The sequence below is a fragment of the Peromyscus eremicus genome, chromosome 10 (genome assembly GCF_949786415.1).
Source record: "Peromyscus eremicus chromosome 10, PerEre_H2_v1, whole genome shotgun sequence".
Classification (NCBI taxonomy): domain Eukaryota; kingdom Metazoa; phylum Chordata; class Mammalia; order Rodentia; family Cricetidae; genus Peromyscus; species Peromyscus eremicus.
The window spans coordinates 13,917,566-13,930,673 of record NC_081426.1 but is presented as its reverse complement, the minus strand read 5'-3'; the positions used below and the strand labels follow the sequence as shown (position 1 = coordinate 13,930,673).

General features: G+C 39.3%; 1 protein-coding gene across 3 annotated transcripts; it reads left to right on the top strand.

Moving 5' to 3' along the window:
- The first annotated feature begins 845 nt into the window (after positions 1-845).
- Positions 846-12,718, top strand: C1d (C1D nuclear receptor corepressor). Of its 3 annotated transcripts, none has more exons than XM_059275410.1 (5): positions 846-936; positions 7,651-7,796; positions 9,024-9,090; positions 9,399-9,454; positions 12,021-12,718. In XM_059275410.1, exons 2-5 carry the CDS (start codon positions 7,659-7,661, stop codon positions 12,183-12,185), a joined length of 426 nt encoding a protein of 141 aa, XP_059131393.1. In that variant the 5' UTR covers positions 846-936; positions 7,651-7,658; the 3' UTR covers positions 12,186-12,718. The 3 variants fall into 3 exon arrangements, with proteins under 3 accessions (XP_059131393.1, XP_059131392.1, XP_059131394.1); XM_059275409.1 differs by lacking the exon at positions 846-936 and adding an exon at positions 998-1,264; XM_059275411.1 differs by lacking the exon at positions 846-936 and adding an exon at positions 5,182-5,752.
- Positions 12,719-13,108: the final 390 nt, after the last annotated feature.

Here is a 13,108-nt window from a genome sequence, read left to right as displayed (position 1 = left end):
AGAGGGCGGAGCTAGCCACTAGTTAACCATTGATGCCAGGCGGTTGGCTCACACCTTTAATCCCAGAATTTGGGAGGTGGTGACAGGACTATAAAGCAGGTAGAGACAGGACCTCTCCGCCCCTATTCCGTCAGAGGATCCAGAGAGGTAAGAAGTCTGAGTGGCTGCTCCTTTGCTTCTCTGATCTTTCAGGTTATTACCCCGATATTTGACTCCTGGTTTTTATTGATAAGATTAAATAGATTCATGCATTATGGAATAGTTATAGGGCAGAAAGGAGGAGGGTGAGAAGTTTGCTTTTTGGCATGCAGTTGGCCATGGTTAGGGGCAAGGTGGGAGTGGTGAGTGATTGAGGTTCCCTCCTCTCAGGTCACTTAGCTTGTGTGATTGACATAAAACTATCCAGCAGTTGGGAATGGTGCCACAGCCTGTTACCCCAGCACACGTGAAGTGTTGTGAATTCATATTACTTGAGACCCGCTCAAAGACAGAAACAAAATAACAAAACCCGGACTTGTACTTTGCATATGTCCGCACCCCTATTTAACTTTTTTTTTTTTTTTTAATTGTATTTTCATTGGCCAGGCATCTGGAAGCTCCTCAAAAAGCTTAATCTGAGCTCTGGACCCAGTTTCCGTCAAGCGAAAGAGCTGAACAAAGCTGTAGGGAACACTCAACTTGCATCTGGGGTAGGTGAGAGCAGAAGCCTCATCTACACAAGATGCCAGGGCCTCCTTCCTCTCACTTCCCACCCGGCCAGAAACACTTAAAAACCTCCGCCTTCGGCATCGGGATGGGACGGAGGCCGGGCGAGCCAGGGGACTGAACTACGCACGCGCGAGACGCGGAGCGACGCACGCGCGGCAGGCGCAGGCAGTGTCATGGCGTCATCACCGTGCGACCTCTTTCCGGGAGACGGGCGTCCGCCGTGTTGAGGTATAGTGCAAAGCTGGGTCCGGGCGATTGTCGTGCTCCTGTTACGGCCCCCTTTCCCGCGCCCCGGGATCGCGTCCATCCTGTGGCCGACCGGGAGGAGCCAGCGGGGCCCCGGCGCCGCCAGCGTGGTCCCGGCAGTCCCTGAGCCTGTCCGTGCGGCTCTCAGGCCCTGCCTTGCTTCGGACCCTGCTTTCTCTCTCAGTCCTGCCTTTTTTTGCTTCGATTGTTAACGTTGCCTTCTTAAGGGTTGAAAAGCGACGAGTGAAAACCCAGCGCCATCGGTGTCTGGCTGATTTCAAATCTAAACGGAGAAAGGCCAAGATGGAAGGTGGAAAGAGTAATTTTTTTCACCCAGCCCTTACTGTTCTGCCCAAGATCGGAATGCTTACGGTGGCAGTGTTAGCTCACTTGAGATAACGGCTTCCTTAATTTTATTTTTCTTTTTTTGACACTGGGTTTCTCTGTGTAGCCCTGGGTGTTCTGCATTCTCTCTGTAGTCCAGGCTGGCCTCGAACTCAGTCCCGCCACCCTCTGACTCCCTAGTTGATTATGTCAAGAAAGTAATTTTTCTTTATAGTCTGGGAAAAGTTCATCATGACTCAATTTTCTGTTAGAAGATAGGTTTAATGACTTAAAATTTGTTGACTACAGTTTAGTTTTGGCTTGGAAATGGTGTATTTGCCTTGGTGTGATGTTTATGGTCTAGCTATTAACCTGTTTGGGCTAAGAGTACACAGAACCAAATATCAACCATACACTTTTTTATTTATAAATAACAACTAGGCCTTATTAAACTTTAGAAAACTACTCGTGGTTGGTAGAATCGACAGGCTGCATTGTTTTGTTATGAGATAAGATGACAGTGTGAACAGTCCTTTTTTAAAAAGTAATAGAAATGGAATCCCTCAAATCAGAGATGTTGTAGATGCTTTCCAATACCTGTAACGACACAATTTTCTCTTAATTGTTTTTAACTTTTTAAATTGCTATGTATATAACAGTAGCTACTGTTTCCAAGCATTTAATCCTTTATATATGGCTCTAAGTATTCTACATTGGATTAAACTTGGATATTTTCATTTTCATAAAGCAGTAACTAATATTATTAGCTAATGTTTTGAGTATTCTACTAGTAGAGTACAACTTTAAGAGTTTTACCAATATTATTTACTTAATCTTCATCACAATCTTATTATTATCATTTCTTTAATTGCAATCAACAAGTTCCATGCTTTGGAGAAGGTAGTTTTTGCTGCTTTCTAACTTTAGTTTTGAACTCATTGAAGTAAGCATTGAATAGAATTTGTTTCCAGTGTGACCCCAGTCTTAAGCTGTTTTCTTATTGTGTTTAAAATATTTTTATTTATTTATGTGTATATGCTCTTCCTGTGTGTATGCCACATGTATGTGGGTGCCAACAGAGGCCAGTAAAAGGAGTCAGATCCCATGGAGCTGGAGTTACAGGTGGTTGCGAGCTTCCCAGTCTGACTACTGGAAGATAAACAAGTGCTCTTAACTGCTGAGCCATCTCTCCAGCCTTGTAGTTCATGTGATTTTTGTCCCTGGAGTTTTGGATTGTGTGTTTGTGTGTGATGTTTTCCCCCATCGTTGTCCACTTTGTTCATTGTATGGCCCTCCACAGTGTTTCTTATTGAACCTGAGACTCACTGACTTCAGCCAGTCTAGCTAGGCTGCTAGGTGAGTCCCTGTTTCTCCCTTCTGAGTGTTGGGCCCCCTCCATACCTGCCCCACATTTATGAGGGTGCAGGAGATCTGAATTCCGGCCCTCAAGCTTGGGGTTGGGGTAGGTGCTTTATCCACTTTAGCCATTTCTCTAACTCCTGTGATATGTTTTTAGAGGTTAATACATTTTTGAAAAGGAAGCCTTATATATTTTCAGATTTTACTGAAAATTACAGCTAACACTAGCAGAATCACTGTATGACCAAGACAGTAGCATTTATTGAGAACATATATGTGTGTGTGTGTGTGTGTGTGTGTGTGTGTGTGTGTTTCACCATTATTTTCTAAGGTGCTGCTGTATAAAACATAATTATAGGAATAGAATTATGGTGCTCAACCTGCAAATAGCGCTCTTGTTCCAAAAAAAATCAATCAAGTATATGTTGGATTTTCCTTCTCTCAACTAATGTGGTAACTATGTGGAACTCTAATTGCTATAGCAATGGAGCCAGGTTCCAAATATACATCACCATATATTTTTCTCCTGAATCCATGTAGTAACTTCTAATATCTGTAAGTCCAAACTGTGACATGATGTTAAGATTCTCCAAACTTGGTTTCCAGTTAACTGTGTGTGTGTGTGTGTGTGTGTGTGTGTGTGTGTTCTTGGCTTTGACACAGGAGATGCAGTTCTTAACGAAGCTGCTCAGATCCTGCAGTTGCTGCACATAGAAAAGTGTGTGTGTGTGTGTGTGTGTGTGTGTGTGTGTGTGTGTGCATGTGTGCACATGTGTGCACGTTAATGATGTGTGTTATGGTGCTCATGATGGTGAGCACTGTTGGCATAGATTCAAGTGAGTCTTGTGATCTTGAGGGTAAATTACATAGTATGTAGTGTACTTCTTAAATAAGTTACACGAGATATTCAGCACCTCAGGACTCTGGCCTTATACCAACTTCTTTTTTCTGTCTTCATTTATTCCTTAAATGATGGATTCCTATCTCATGACTTTAAATACCATCTGTTCATTGACAATTTCCAATTTTTTATTTCAGCAGTGACCACTCCCCTCAACCCTAGATTCTTTATACTTAGCTTCCCACTCAATACTTTGATTTGATGACTTGACAAACATCTGTATACTGTTCTACTCCCACAAGCTTGCCAATCTTGATTTAGGGGAGATTTTTTTTTTTTTTTTTTTTTTTTAAACAGGTCTCACTCCATAGCTGGCATTGAACTCAGGATCCTCTTGCCTCAGATTTCCAAGTGCTGGGATTCTAAGTGTGCACCACCATGTCAGTTCATGTCTTAGTTAGCAGCTCCACTCTTCTGGTTGTTTTACCCTATTCTCACAACCCACAAACAGCCCATAAGTGGATTCTGCTACCTTTGCTTACAAAATCCACCCCAAACTGGATGCTATTCTCCACCTTCAGTTCCTTCTGCCTAGTTAAGTAGATAGCTGGTGCTGTCATTTTATCTAAACTAGTTAACACCTCCATAGTCTCCTAGATTTCCTCTGTCCTGTACAGCAGCCAGAGTGGCCCTATTAAGACCTAAGCCAGAGGGTACCACTCCTGCAGAGAACCTTCATTGTTTTACTTGCTGATCCCTTCCCTTCTCGCCCTGCCACATCTCCCAGTCAGTTGTATTTTCTAATATATTCATTAATTCTTTGAGAATTTCATACATGCACACAATACATTTTAATCATACTCATCCCCACTCCTCTCCACACCCCTCAGACACTTCCTCCCTTGACCTTGTTAGTTGTTTGAAGGGTGCTTTAGCAAGCCTTCTTTCCTGGGATCCACAGCTGATTCTGTCTTGGATGACTGGTCTAGCTCCAGAATTGTGGTAGTGTGAGGGAAAGATAGGAATTAAGGCTGAAGGACGAGAGGGCCAGACTTTGAAACTGCTTTCCTGTTTGTCCTGAAAGGGTAGGGAGCCATTGCAGGGCTCAGGAAGACTGAACATCAGTACCTAGTTAGGGCACTGCGGTGAAGACTTACTTCCCGCCATGGTCCTCTGCTGGTTTTGTCTCCTTGACTCCACCCTGAAGGGTGCTTTCTTGAACATGTCGGGTCTTGTTATGTCTGCTATCCCCCCATGTCATTGTAATTTTGTGTTTCTGTGGTTATTTGATTAAGGTGTATCATCTGCACTCAGCACTAAGCACTGTATGGACACTAGTTTCTTAAGTAAAGAAATAAGTGGGATATTTTGTTTATGCTGCTCTTCAGTTTTCATTCCTGACTTATCTTGGAAATCTTTGTAAACTGAACTTCAGTGTGTTTTCACTACTATAGAGTCCTTTATTGGGTGATGTAGCATCATTTATTTAATCAGTCTGTATTAGTAGGCATGCATGTTGTTCTTTGTCTTAAGGTTTTGAGAAATATTGTAGTGGATGCACATTAACATTTTGTTTCATGTAAATTAAATGTACATTTCTGAGAAGTAAATTTACTAGGCCAAAGAACATATATATATGATTTTGAAATGGAGTGTCAAATCCAAAAGATGCTTAATTAATCAAACTGCTAATGGTGAGAAGGGCCTGTTGGTGGCCACTTTAGCTTACATTAGATGCTGTTTGACACATGAAAAATGGCGTCTTGTTCTCGTGGTTTCCTTGGTGAAGTTGAATAGTTTTCTTTGGTTATTAGTCATCTGGATTCTTCTGTGAGCTGATGGCTTCTTTTTCTTCTTTCTTTGGGGTTGTGTGTAATTGCTGCTTGTTTGTTAAATTGATTCGCAGAGGCTCTGTTTCCTGTTGTGCTCAGGTTATTTCCTTAGTATTTTATTTGGACTTAGACCTGATCTACGTGTCAGGTATGTTTCCTTAGTATTATATTTAGAACTATCTATGTGTTTTCATATGGGTACATTTTAAAGAATCAGGTAAACATAGAAGGAATTGTGGTATTTTGAGGTTGGAGGTGTAGCTTAGAAGAAGGGTGTATACTTAGCATTCTTAAGGCCCTTGGTTCAGTTCCCAAGCAGCTGCCCTGTCCTGTCCACTGAAATTAGAGTGTCTTAAAGACATTCTGTGTATAATCAAACGTTCTGAAATGTCAGCCTTTGTTGACAGCAGTAGATTGTGAGTGGTGTTGAGCAGCTGTGCAGGTAGGTGTCCCTCTCTCCTGTGCTAGCTGTGTAAATGGTCCAGGCTCACCTTCTCTTCATCCTGCAGTGCACGGCTGAACCTCTTCAGCACTCAGTGTGTGATGATCTGCTGTGTGACTTCACTGTAATAATCCACGCAAATCCTTGTTGTGCTCTTTAGTTTATGAGGCTGCTTTTTTTTTTTTTTTTTTTGGTTTTTCGAGACAGGGTTTCTCTGTGTAGCTTTGCGCCTTTCCTGGAACTCACTTGGTAGCCCAGGCTGGCCTCGAACTCACAGAGATCCGCCTGGCTCTGCCTCCCGAGTGCTGGGATTAAAGGCGTGCGCCACCACCGCCCGGCTGAGGCTGCTTTTTTAAAAAGTAATTTCATGTTTTTAATTACCATGTACTTCAGTATATGTCCTTAAATAACAAACATCATATATCTGTAATACCATTTTCATATGCAACAAAATTATCCATAATTTTGATAATGAACTTTATAGATCATTAGATCAACTAGATTATTTCGTGAATGAAAAATTGGAAGCCCAGAGAGATTTAGTGATTTTTCCCCCCCCCCAGGGTAACAGAGTCAGTGTTCCAGCAGGCAGCACTGAAAGCTCAAGGGTCTGCTTCCACTACCCCCAAACCAACCTGGCATCCCCCCCAAACCAACCTGGTACCACCCCCCCAAACGAACCTGGTACTAACCCCCACCAAACCAACCTGGTACTACCCCCACCAACCAACCTGGTACTACCCCCCACAAACCAACTTGGTACTACTCCCCACCAACCAACCTGGTACTACCCCCCCAAACCAACCTGGTACCACCCCCCAAAAAACCAACCTGGTACTCCCCCCCAAACCAACCTGGTACTCCCCCCAAAACCAAGCTGGTACCACCTCCCAAAACCAACTTGGTACTACCCCTCCAAAACCAACCTGGTACTACCCCCCCAAACCAACCTGGTACCACCCCCCCAAAACCAACCTGGTACTACCCCCCCAAAACCAACTTGGTACTCAGCTGTTGTTAAGATGCTTAAGGACTATAAATACATATATAAACTTGAACTTGAAAAGTAATTTTAGTGATAGTTGATAAAGATTTTTCATATCTAGGGTTTTTTTTTTTAAGTTTAATACAATGAACTGTCAGAATGACACCTAAGTTTTTTTTGTTTTTGTTTTGTTTTGTTTTGTTTTGTTTTTTTTTTTGGTTTTTCGAGACAGGGTTTCTCTGTGTAGCTTTGCGCCTTTCCTGGAACTCACTTGGTAGCCCAGGCTGGCCTCGAACTCGCAGAGATCCGCCTGGCTCTGCCTCCCGAGTGCTGGGATTAAAGGCGTGCGCCACCACCGCCCGGCCGACACCTAAGTTTTAAAAAGCAAAATAAAATAAAAAATTTTCAGAGAAACTCACTTTGTTGATTTCTTCAGCAAACATTAGAGGACTTGTTTATCAGACTTTCAGTTTTAAATAAATTTGCCTTCAATAGAATGCTTTAAAAAAATATGGCTTTTTCCCCCCATTTATTTTTATTTCTGAGATGGCAAGACTGGCCTTGAACTTAACCTGTAGCTGATGGCGACCTGGATCCTCATCCTCTAGCTCCACTTCCCAAGTGCATGTGCCACTGAATCTGGGTGAACATGGGTTTTGCTTATTGACATGTTGTATTAGAATCATGTTTTCAGAGCTTTGAAAATCTCAAGGGCTTGATGTGTGGCCTGGGTGGGTTTTTCCTCCTTCCCAGGAAAGAGGCGCCTTTTGGGAAGAGATGCTGGGAGGTAGCTAGCTGTTCTAGACTTGCATGCCAAGATTCACTTACTAACCTTACTCAAAAGTAAATGTGCTTTTTATTTTCTTTCTAAAGTTCTGTCTCCAGTATGAATTCTGAGAACTTCTTTTTTCAGTTGTTAAAATGGCAGGTGAAGAAATGAATGAGGACTATCCTGTAGAAATTCACGAATCTTTATCAGCCCTGGAGAGCTCCCTGGGTGCTGTGGATGACATGCTGAAGACCATGATGTCTGTCTCCAGAAATGAGTTGTTACAGAAGGTATTTTGTTGTTGTTGTTGTCTTTTGTTTTTGAGACAGGGTTTCTCTATGTAGCCCTGGCTGTCCTGGAACTCACTCTGTAGATCAGGCTGGCCTTGAACTCACAGAGATCTGCCTACCTCTGCCTCCCAAGTTCTGGGATTAAAGGTGTGTGCCACCACCGCCTGCAGCAGAAGGTATTTTAAATGTGTTTCCTGAAGATGAATTTCATAAGACAGTAACATGTGGAAGAAACAGTTGATTAGCACTATGTCTTCCTACTGGGGTTCCAGGCATAGAAGTGTTGGAGTATATTTGTCCAGAACATCCTGCAAAACTTTTGCATTGGGAATTTAATTTTGGAAAGCAAGGACATGATAGCATTTTTTTTTTTTTTTATGGAACCCATCTTTGACCTTTTAAGAATTGTAATGATATCAAAGTTTCTGCAAACAATGCAGTACAAAAATTGTAATGAAATGGTTTTGTATTGCTTAAGCATTTTGTTCTGCTTCTTATATATAAGTGAACCATGTACAATGCTTATGTTGAATAATTACTTTTGACATAAAAGCCCAGATTATAACTCTGAAATTGATACAAATTAGAATAATTTTTCTTGGATTGTAAAAATTCCTTGTTTAACCAGAAATGATATCCTGAAGTGAATTTATTTATTTATTTATTTTTTTGTTTTTCGAGACAGCGTTTCTCTGTGTAGCTTTGCGCCTTTCCTGGATCTCGCTCTGTAGACCAGGCTGGCCTTGAACTCACAAAGATCCGCCTGCCTCTGCCTCCTGAGTGCTGGGATTAAAGGTGTACGCCACCACCGCCCAGCTGAAGTGAAAATTTTTAGTAAAAGAAAACAAAACAAAACAAAAAAACCAGCACTGGTTATGTTTGGGTATATGTGTGTATATACAAATACATGTAAGTTTGCAGTAGCGACTGATGAAAAAAAGAGGCCATGAATATGAAGGCAGCAGGGAGGGGTGTACAGGAGGGTTTGGAGGGAAGAAAAGGAAGAGAGAAGTGTTGTGATTAAAATACAATCTCAAAAATAACTAAAAAGAATCACTGGTTTAAGAAGACATTTTTGTGCAAATTATTTCTAGATCATTTTATTATTGGATTAAAGGAAGTGAGAAAAACATGCCTTTGATACCTTGTGGTTGGGAGAAGTTTAAAGTGTTATCTGTTGGTGTTCAGAGTTTGTGTATATCTTTCATTTTCTTGTCTCTCTTTTAGTTGGACCCACTGGAGCAAGCAAAGGTGGATTTAGTTTCTGCATACACATTAAACTCCATGTTTTGGGGTATGTATGTTTCTTTGTAGTTCATTAGAAAGTATATTATTATGTTAAGGGTGATTTGTTTTTAAGAGCTAGCAATTAACATAAAATTATCCTTTATAGTAATCTTATCAGTCAAATGTTTTTTTCTTTTATGTCAGAGTACAGGATGCCTGTGAACCACATACAAACTTAATATTTCATTGAGGTTAAATTATTTGAAATTGAATTAACTATGCAACTTTCCTTCTTTGAGTAACTAGGGTTTCTTTTATTATAACACTCTTACTATTATATATACCACTTTATTTAATGTGATCTTTCTCTTATAGTTTATTTGGCAACCCAAGGAGTTAATCCGAAGGAACATCCAGTGAAGCAAGAACTGGTAAGACATCTGTGATTTATCCCTATTTATAGGTCTGTTGTATAACTCTGGAATTTCAGTCGTATGGCCATTATCACTGATTAGGGAGATCAAAATTATAGCAGAATGGCATAAGTCTCGTAATTATTTATAACTTTCATATTATTTTTCCTATAAATTCTTAAAAATTTTATTCATCTCCAGGGCTACTTAAGAAAAAAAAAAACTCTTAGACAATTCTTAAAAGTGTATTCATTTGATTTACTAGCAGAGATGGGGAAATTTCTCTCCTACCTTTTCAATTCCTCCATTAACTCATTTTCTCAGCAGTAAAGAATTCAGTTCAGCAACAAAGCTAAAAGCTTTTTTGGCACCAGCTATATGTATACTGTCCAGTAATTCTGCATCAGTGACATATTTACAACCCGTAATAAATCTTCTACGTTTGTCTCTGTATTCCATTTAGATGTATAAGTACACTAAATAAGATCTAATATCTTGGAGTTTTTGCTGACTTCAAATATTAAATCAAATCATCTAATTCGAAGGAGAAAAATAGAAATCAAACATAGTTACCTTACTGACTTGGCTTTATGAATAAGAATTTTAATGAATTTATTCTTTGTGCACATAAAATATAATGTACATATATATGCAAACACACTTGACATTGTATCCTTGTTTTCAAGTCTTCTAGTAGCCAGTGAATGTGTTATTTACCTCTTAGTAAAGCACTTAAAAATAAACTGAGTAATTCAGCCTTCTTCATTAAAAAAATGCATAGACCAGGATATTTTCTTCTTTTAAGGTTATTGAGGGAAAAATAACTTCATACTTAAATATAGCAGTTGTGAAAAAATTTTAAGAGAAAGGCATAAAGGAATATCTATAGATTTTATTTGACCTACAGTACTGGCTTTAAGAAGTGCAGGTCATCTTTTTAGCTTTCTGATAGTGTCCTTTTAAGAAATGATTTTTCAACACAAAGTTATTTACAGTACTTAATATTGTGTTTGTAAAAGGATAAGACCATTTGTCTTCGTTTTCCTTTAGGATCTACTTTATGGAGAGCACATTAATTTTCTGGAAAAGGATTGGCAAATAAAAAGCATTCTTAAGTCTATTACCCTTTTCTGACCTTGCAACAGACTTTACTAATTGATCACAGAATTAGAGGAAATCTATTTGCTATTTGTCATATGCATCACAAGTGAGAAAATAGTTATCATATTCATCCAAGGATATTTGAGGGACTGCTAAGAGCTAGGCATCATTTTCAAGTGAGGTAATGCTTCAGAGAAAAAGCTGAGGAATGTGGCAGGTGCCACACCCAGAATGAAGGGAAACACGCAGTAAGATAAACACTGCACTACTGACTGTGTGGGATGCTAAAAAGGTAGTTTATGGGGAAAAAGGAAAAAGTAGAACAGGTATAGCGAACTGGAGTACCTGGGTAAAGTTCCAGTGTTAATGGTGAAGACAAGATTGACAGTTGAGCAGACTAGAAGGGAGTAACTGGATGGGTGTTTGTCAGCAGAGCAATAAGCAGGGCGAAGGTCCCAGGGCAGGACTAGGGTGGATGTGCTGCCTTGTAAGGGTTGCGGCTCTTACAGGAGAGAATAAGGAGCCAGTAGAGGAGTTTGAGCAGTTACTCCGTTTTGATAATAAAACACTTGTAAGATTTTTGTATTTTACCGTGTATGTTCATCTGTTTTATTTCAGTGAAACTTGTTTTTGAGTAGTGATCAGTCATTTACTATATTTTATGGTTTTCATCAGCTTTATTTCACCATTTGAAATATAAGATTTATTTATTCTGAGTAATATTCTCAGGAGATTTTAAAGTGGTCTAGAAACCTACTATGTTTCTTAACTTTAAAGTCTGTGTATTTTATTAGAAAAATTTCACATACTTTCCAGTCAAAATTATGAAACTGAATAAAAAGATCTCCTATTTCATTCTGCCTATTTTAATTGTGACACTAGACAGTAACATAAAATAGATATAAATACTGCCTCACCCATTTTCTGTTTAGAGAAATGTTTAGAGAATTTAATTTGTTGATGTAAGTGTAGAACTCAGATTTTAGAATTTACTCTTCAAATTTACTTAAAATAGTTAAAATGAGAATTTAGGATAATGTTAATTAAAACAACAGAACTATAATATAAGCCAGTTATTGTTCAACGCTATAGTGATATCCTAGTGTGAGCCTTGCATGAGCTTTCTCTGGAAGAGTTCAGAACACTTCTAAAATATTTGGCTCTTTGTTGCTGTTTTTAGACAGGGTCTTGTGGAGCTCAAGCTGGCCTCAAACTGGATGATGTTAAAGTCTTGATCCTCCTGCCTCTACTCTCCAAGTGCTGGGTGTACCTCCATGTCCACTGGAGGGAGTTTAAAGTTTCTTTCCTAGACTCTCAGCTCTGAGAAAGCATGGGGCGTGTTCATCCTGTTCATTTGCACTCACTAGTACCATGGACTTAATGGACAATAAATACTCGCTGAGAAAGAGGATAATAAAACCTAGCGATAGTGAACAGCTCAGGAAATCATTGCCTTTTGTTTTTCTTTCTTTTTATTTCTAAGGAAAGAATCAGAGTCTACATGAACAGAGTCAAAGAAATAACAGACAAGAAAAAGGCTGCCAAGCTGGACAGAGGTGCTGCCTCGAGATTTGTCAAAAACGCGCTCTGGGAACCCAAACAGAAAAAGACACCAAACGTTGCTAATAAAGGAAAAAGTAAACATTAACTTTTTGGTTTTGATGGACATGTTTCCAAAAAGTACATCGTTTTTATCAGTTTACAAAATAGGTAGTTATGTGGCAATGTGAGGTTTAAATGGATTCCTTTTTGAATTCATATATAAATTTAAACATTAAATTTGTGATACTGAATCTTTTTTTGCTGAGAAAGATTAAGTTGTCCTTATTGATTTTCATATAGAGCATCATGTTTTTAATATTATAAGATATTCTGTAAGCAATTGTGAAATCCAAATGTTCTTTGTAAACATTTGTAGTGTTTTAAGTGAATAATGATATTATGAAATGTGCTGTCTGTAGACTGGAGTTATCAGGACATCTGTTTCCACTAATGATGATAAATGCAATGACTTAAATACCCACTTTGTTTTCTGTTTAGTTAGTTCAACATGGTTCTGTGATTTTTGGAGTAATTGCTTTCTTGATATTCAAAGTACAGAATTGAAACCTTAAGGCTGTCCTTTAATTCTTCATGTTCCATTTACAATAAAGCATTCTCATTACCACCGGTGGAAACTGAGTTTGTGGGTCCTGGCTGGCTTTGCCTTGATTCCCTCCTGATAAGGGTTGTAGCTGTGTGGCTCACTTGGTTCTTGCTGTACACAGAGAAAGTGAACATGTTCTCCAGATGAGGAGGTAGACGTGAGAAGCTCCTTCCAATAGACAGCATTTATGAGTCATGCCCCTCAGTTTTCTTGTCTCACTCTTAGATTTTTTTTGACTATATGTTTCTTAGGCCATATGTACTTATGAATATTTTGAACCAACTTTCTTTATTAAGTATTGCCCCTTAGGAGTAATCACATTGTATTTACATTCTGATTTATCTTTCTAGAATATTTGTTATGGAGAATTCTACTTATTAAACTGTTTTAGGGGGCTGGAGAGATGGCTCAGAGGTTAAGAGCAC

What these genes read in the sequence shown, in the direction of transcription:
- C1d (XM_059275409.1), top strand. An exon ending in GAAATGAGTTGTTACAGAAG is followed by an intron (nt 7,797 to 9,023) that starts GTATTTTGTTGT and finishes TCTCTCTTTTAG; the next exon opens with TTGGACCCACTGGAGCAAGC. An exon ending in ATCCAGTGAAGCAAGAACTG is followed by an intron (nt 9,455 to 12,020) that starts GTAAGACATCTG and finishes TTTATTTCTAAG; the next exon opens with GAAAGAATCAGAGTCTACAT.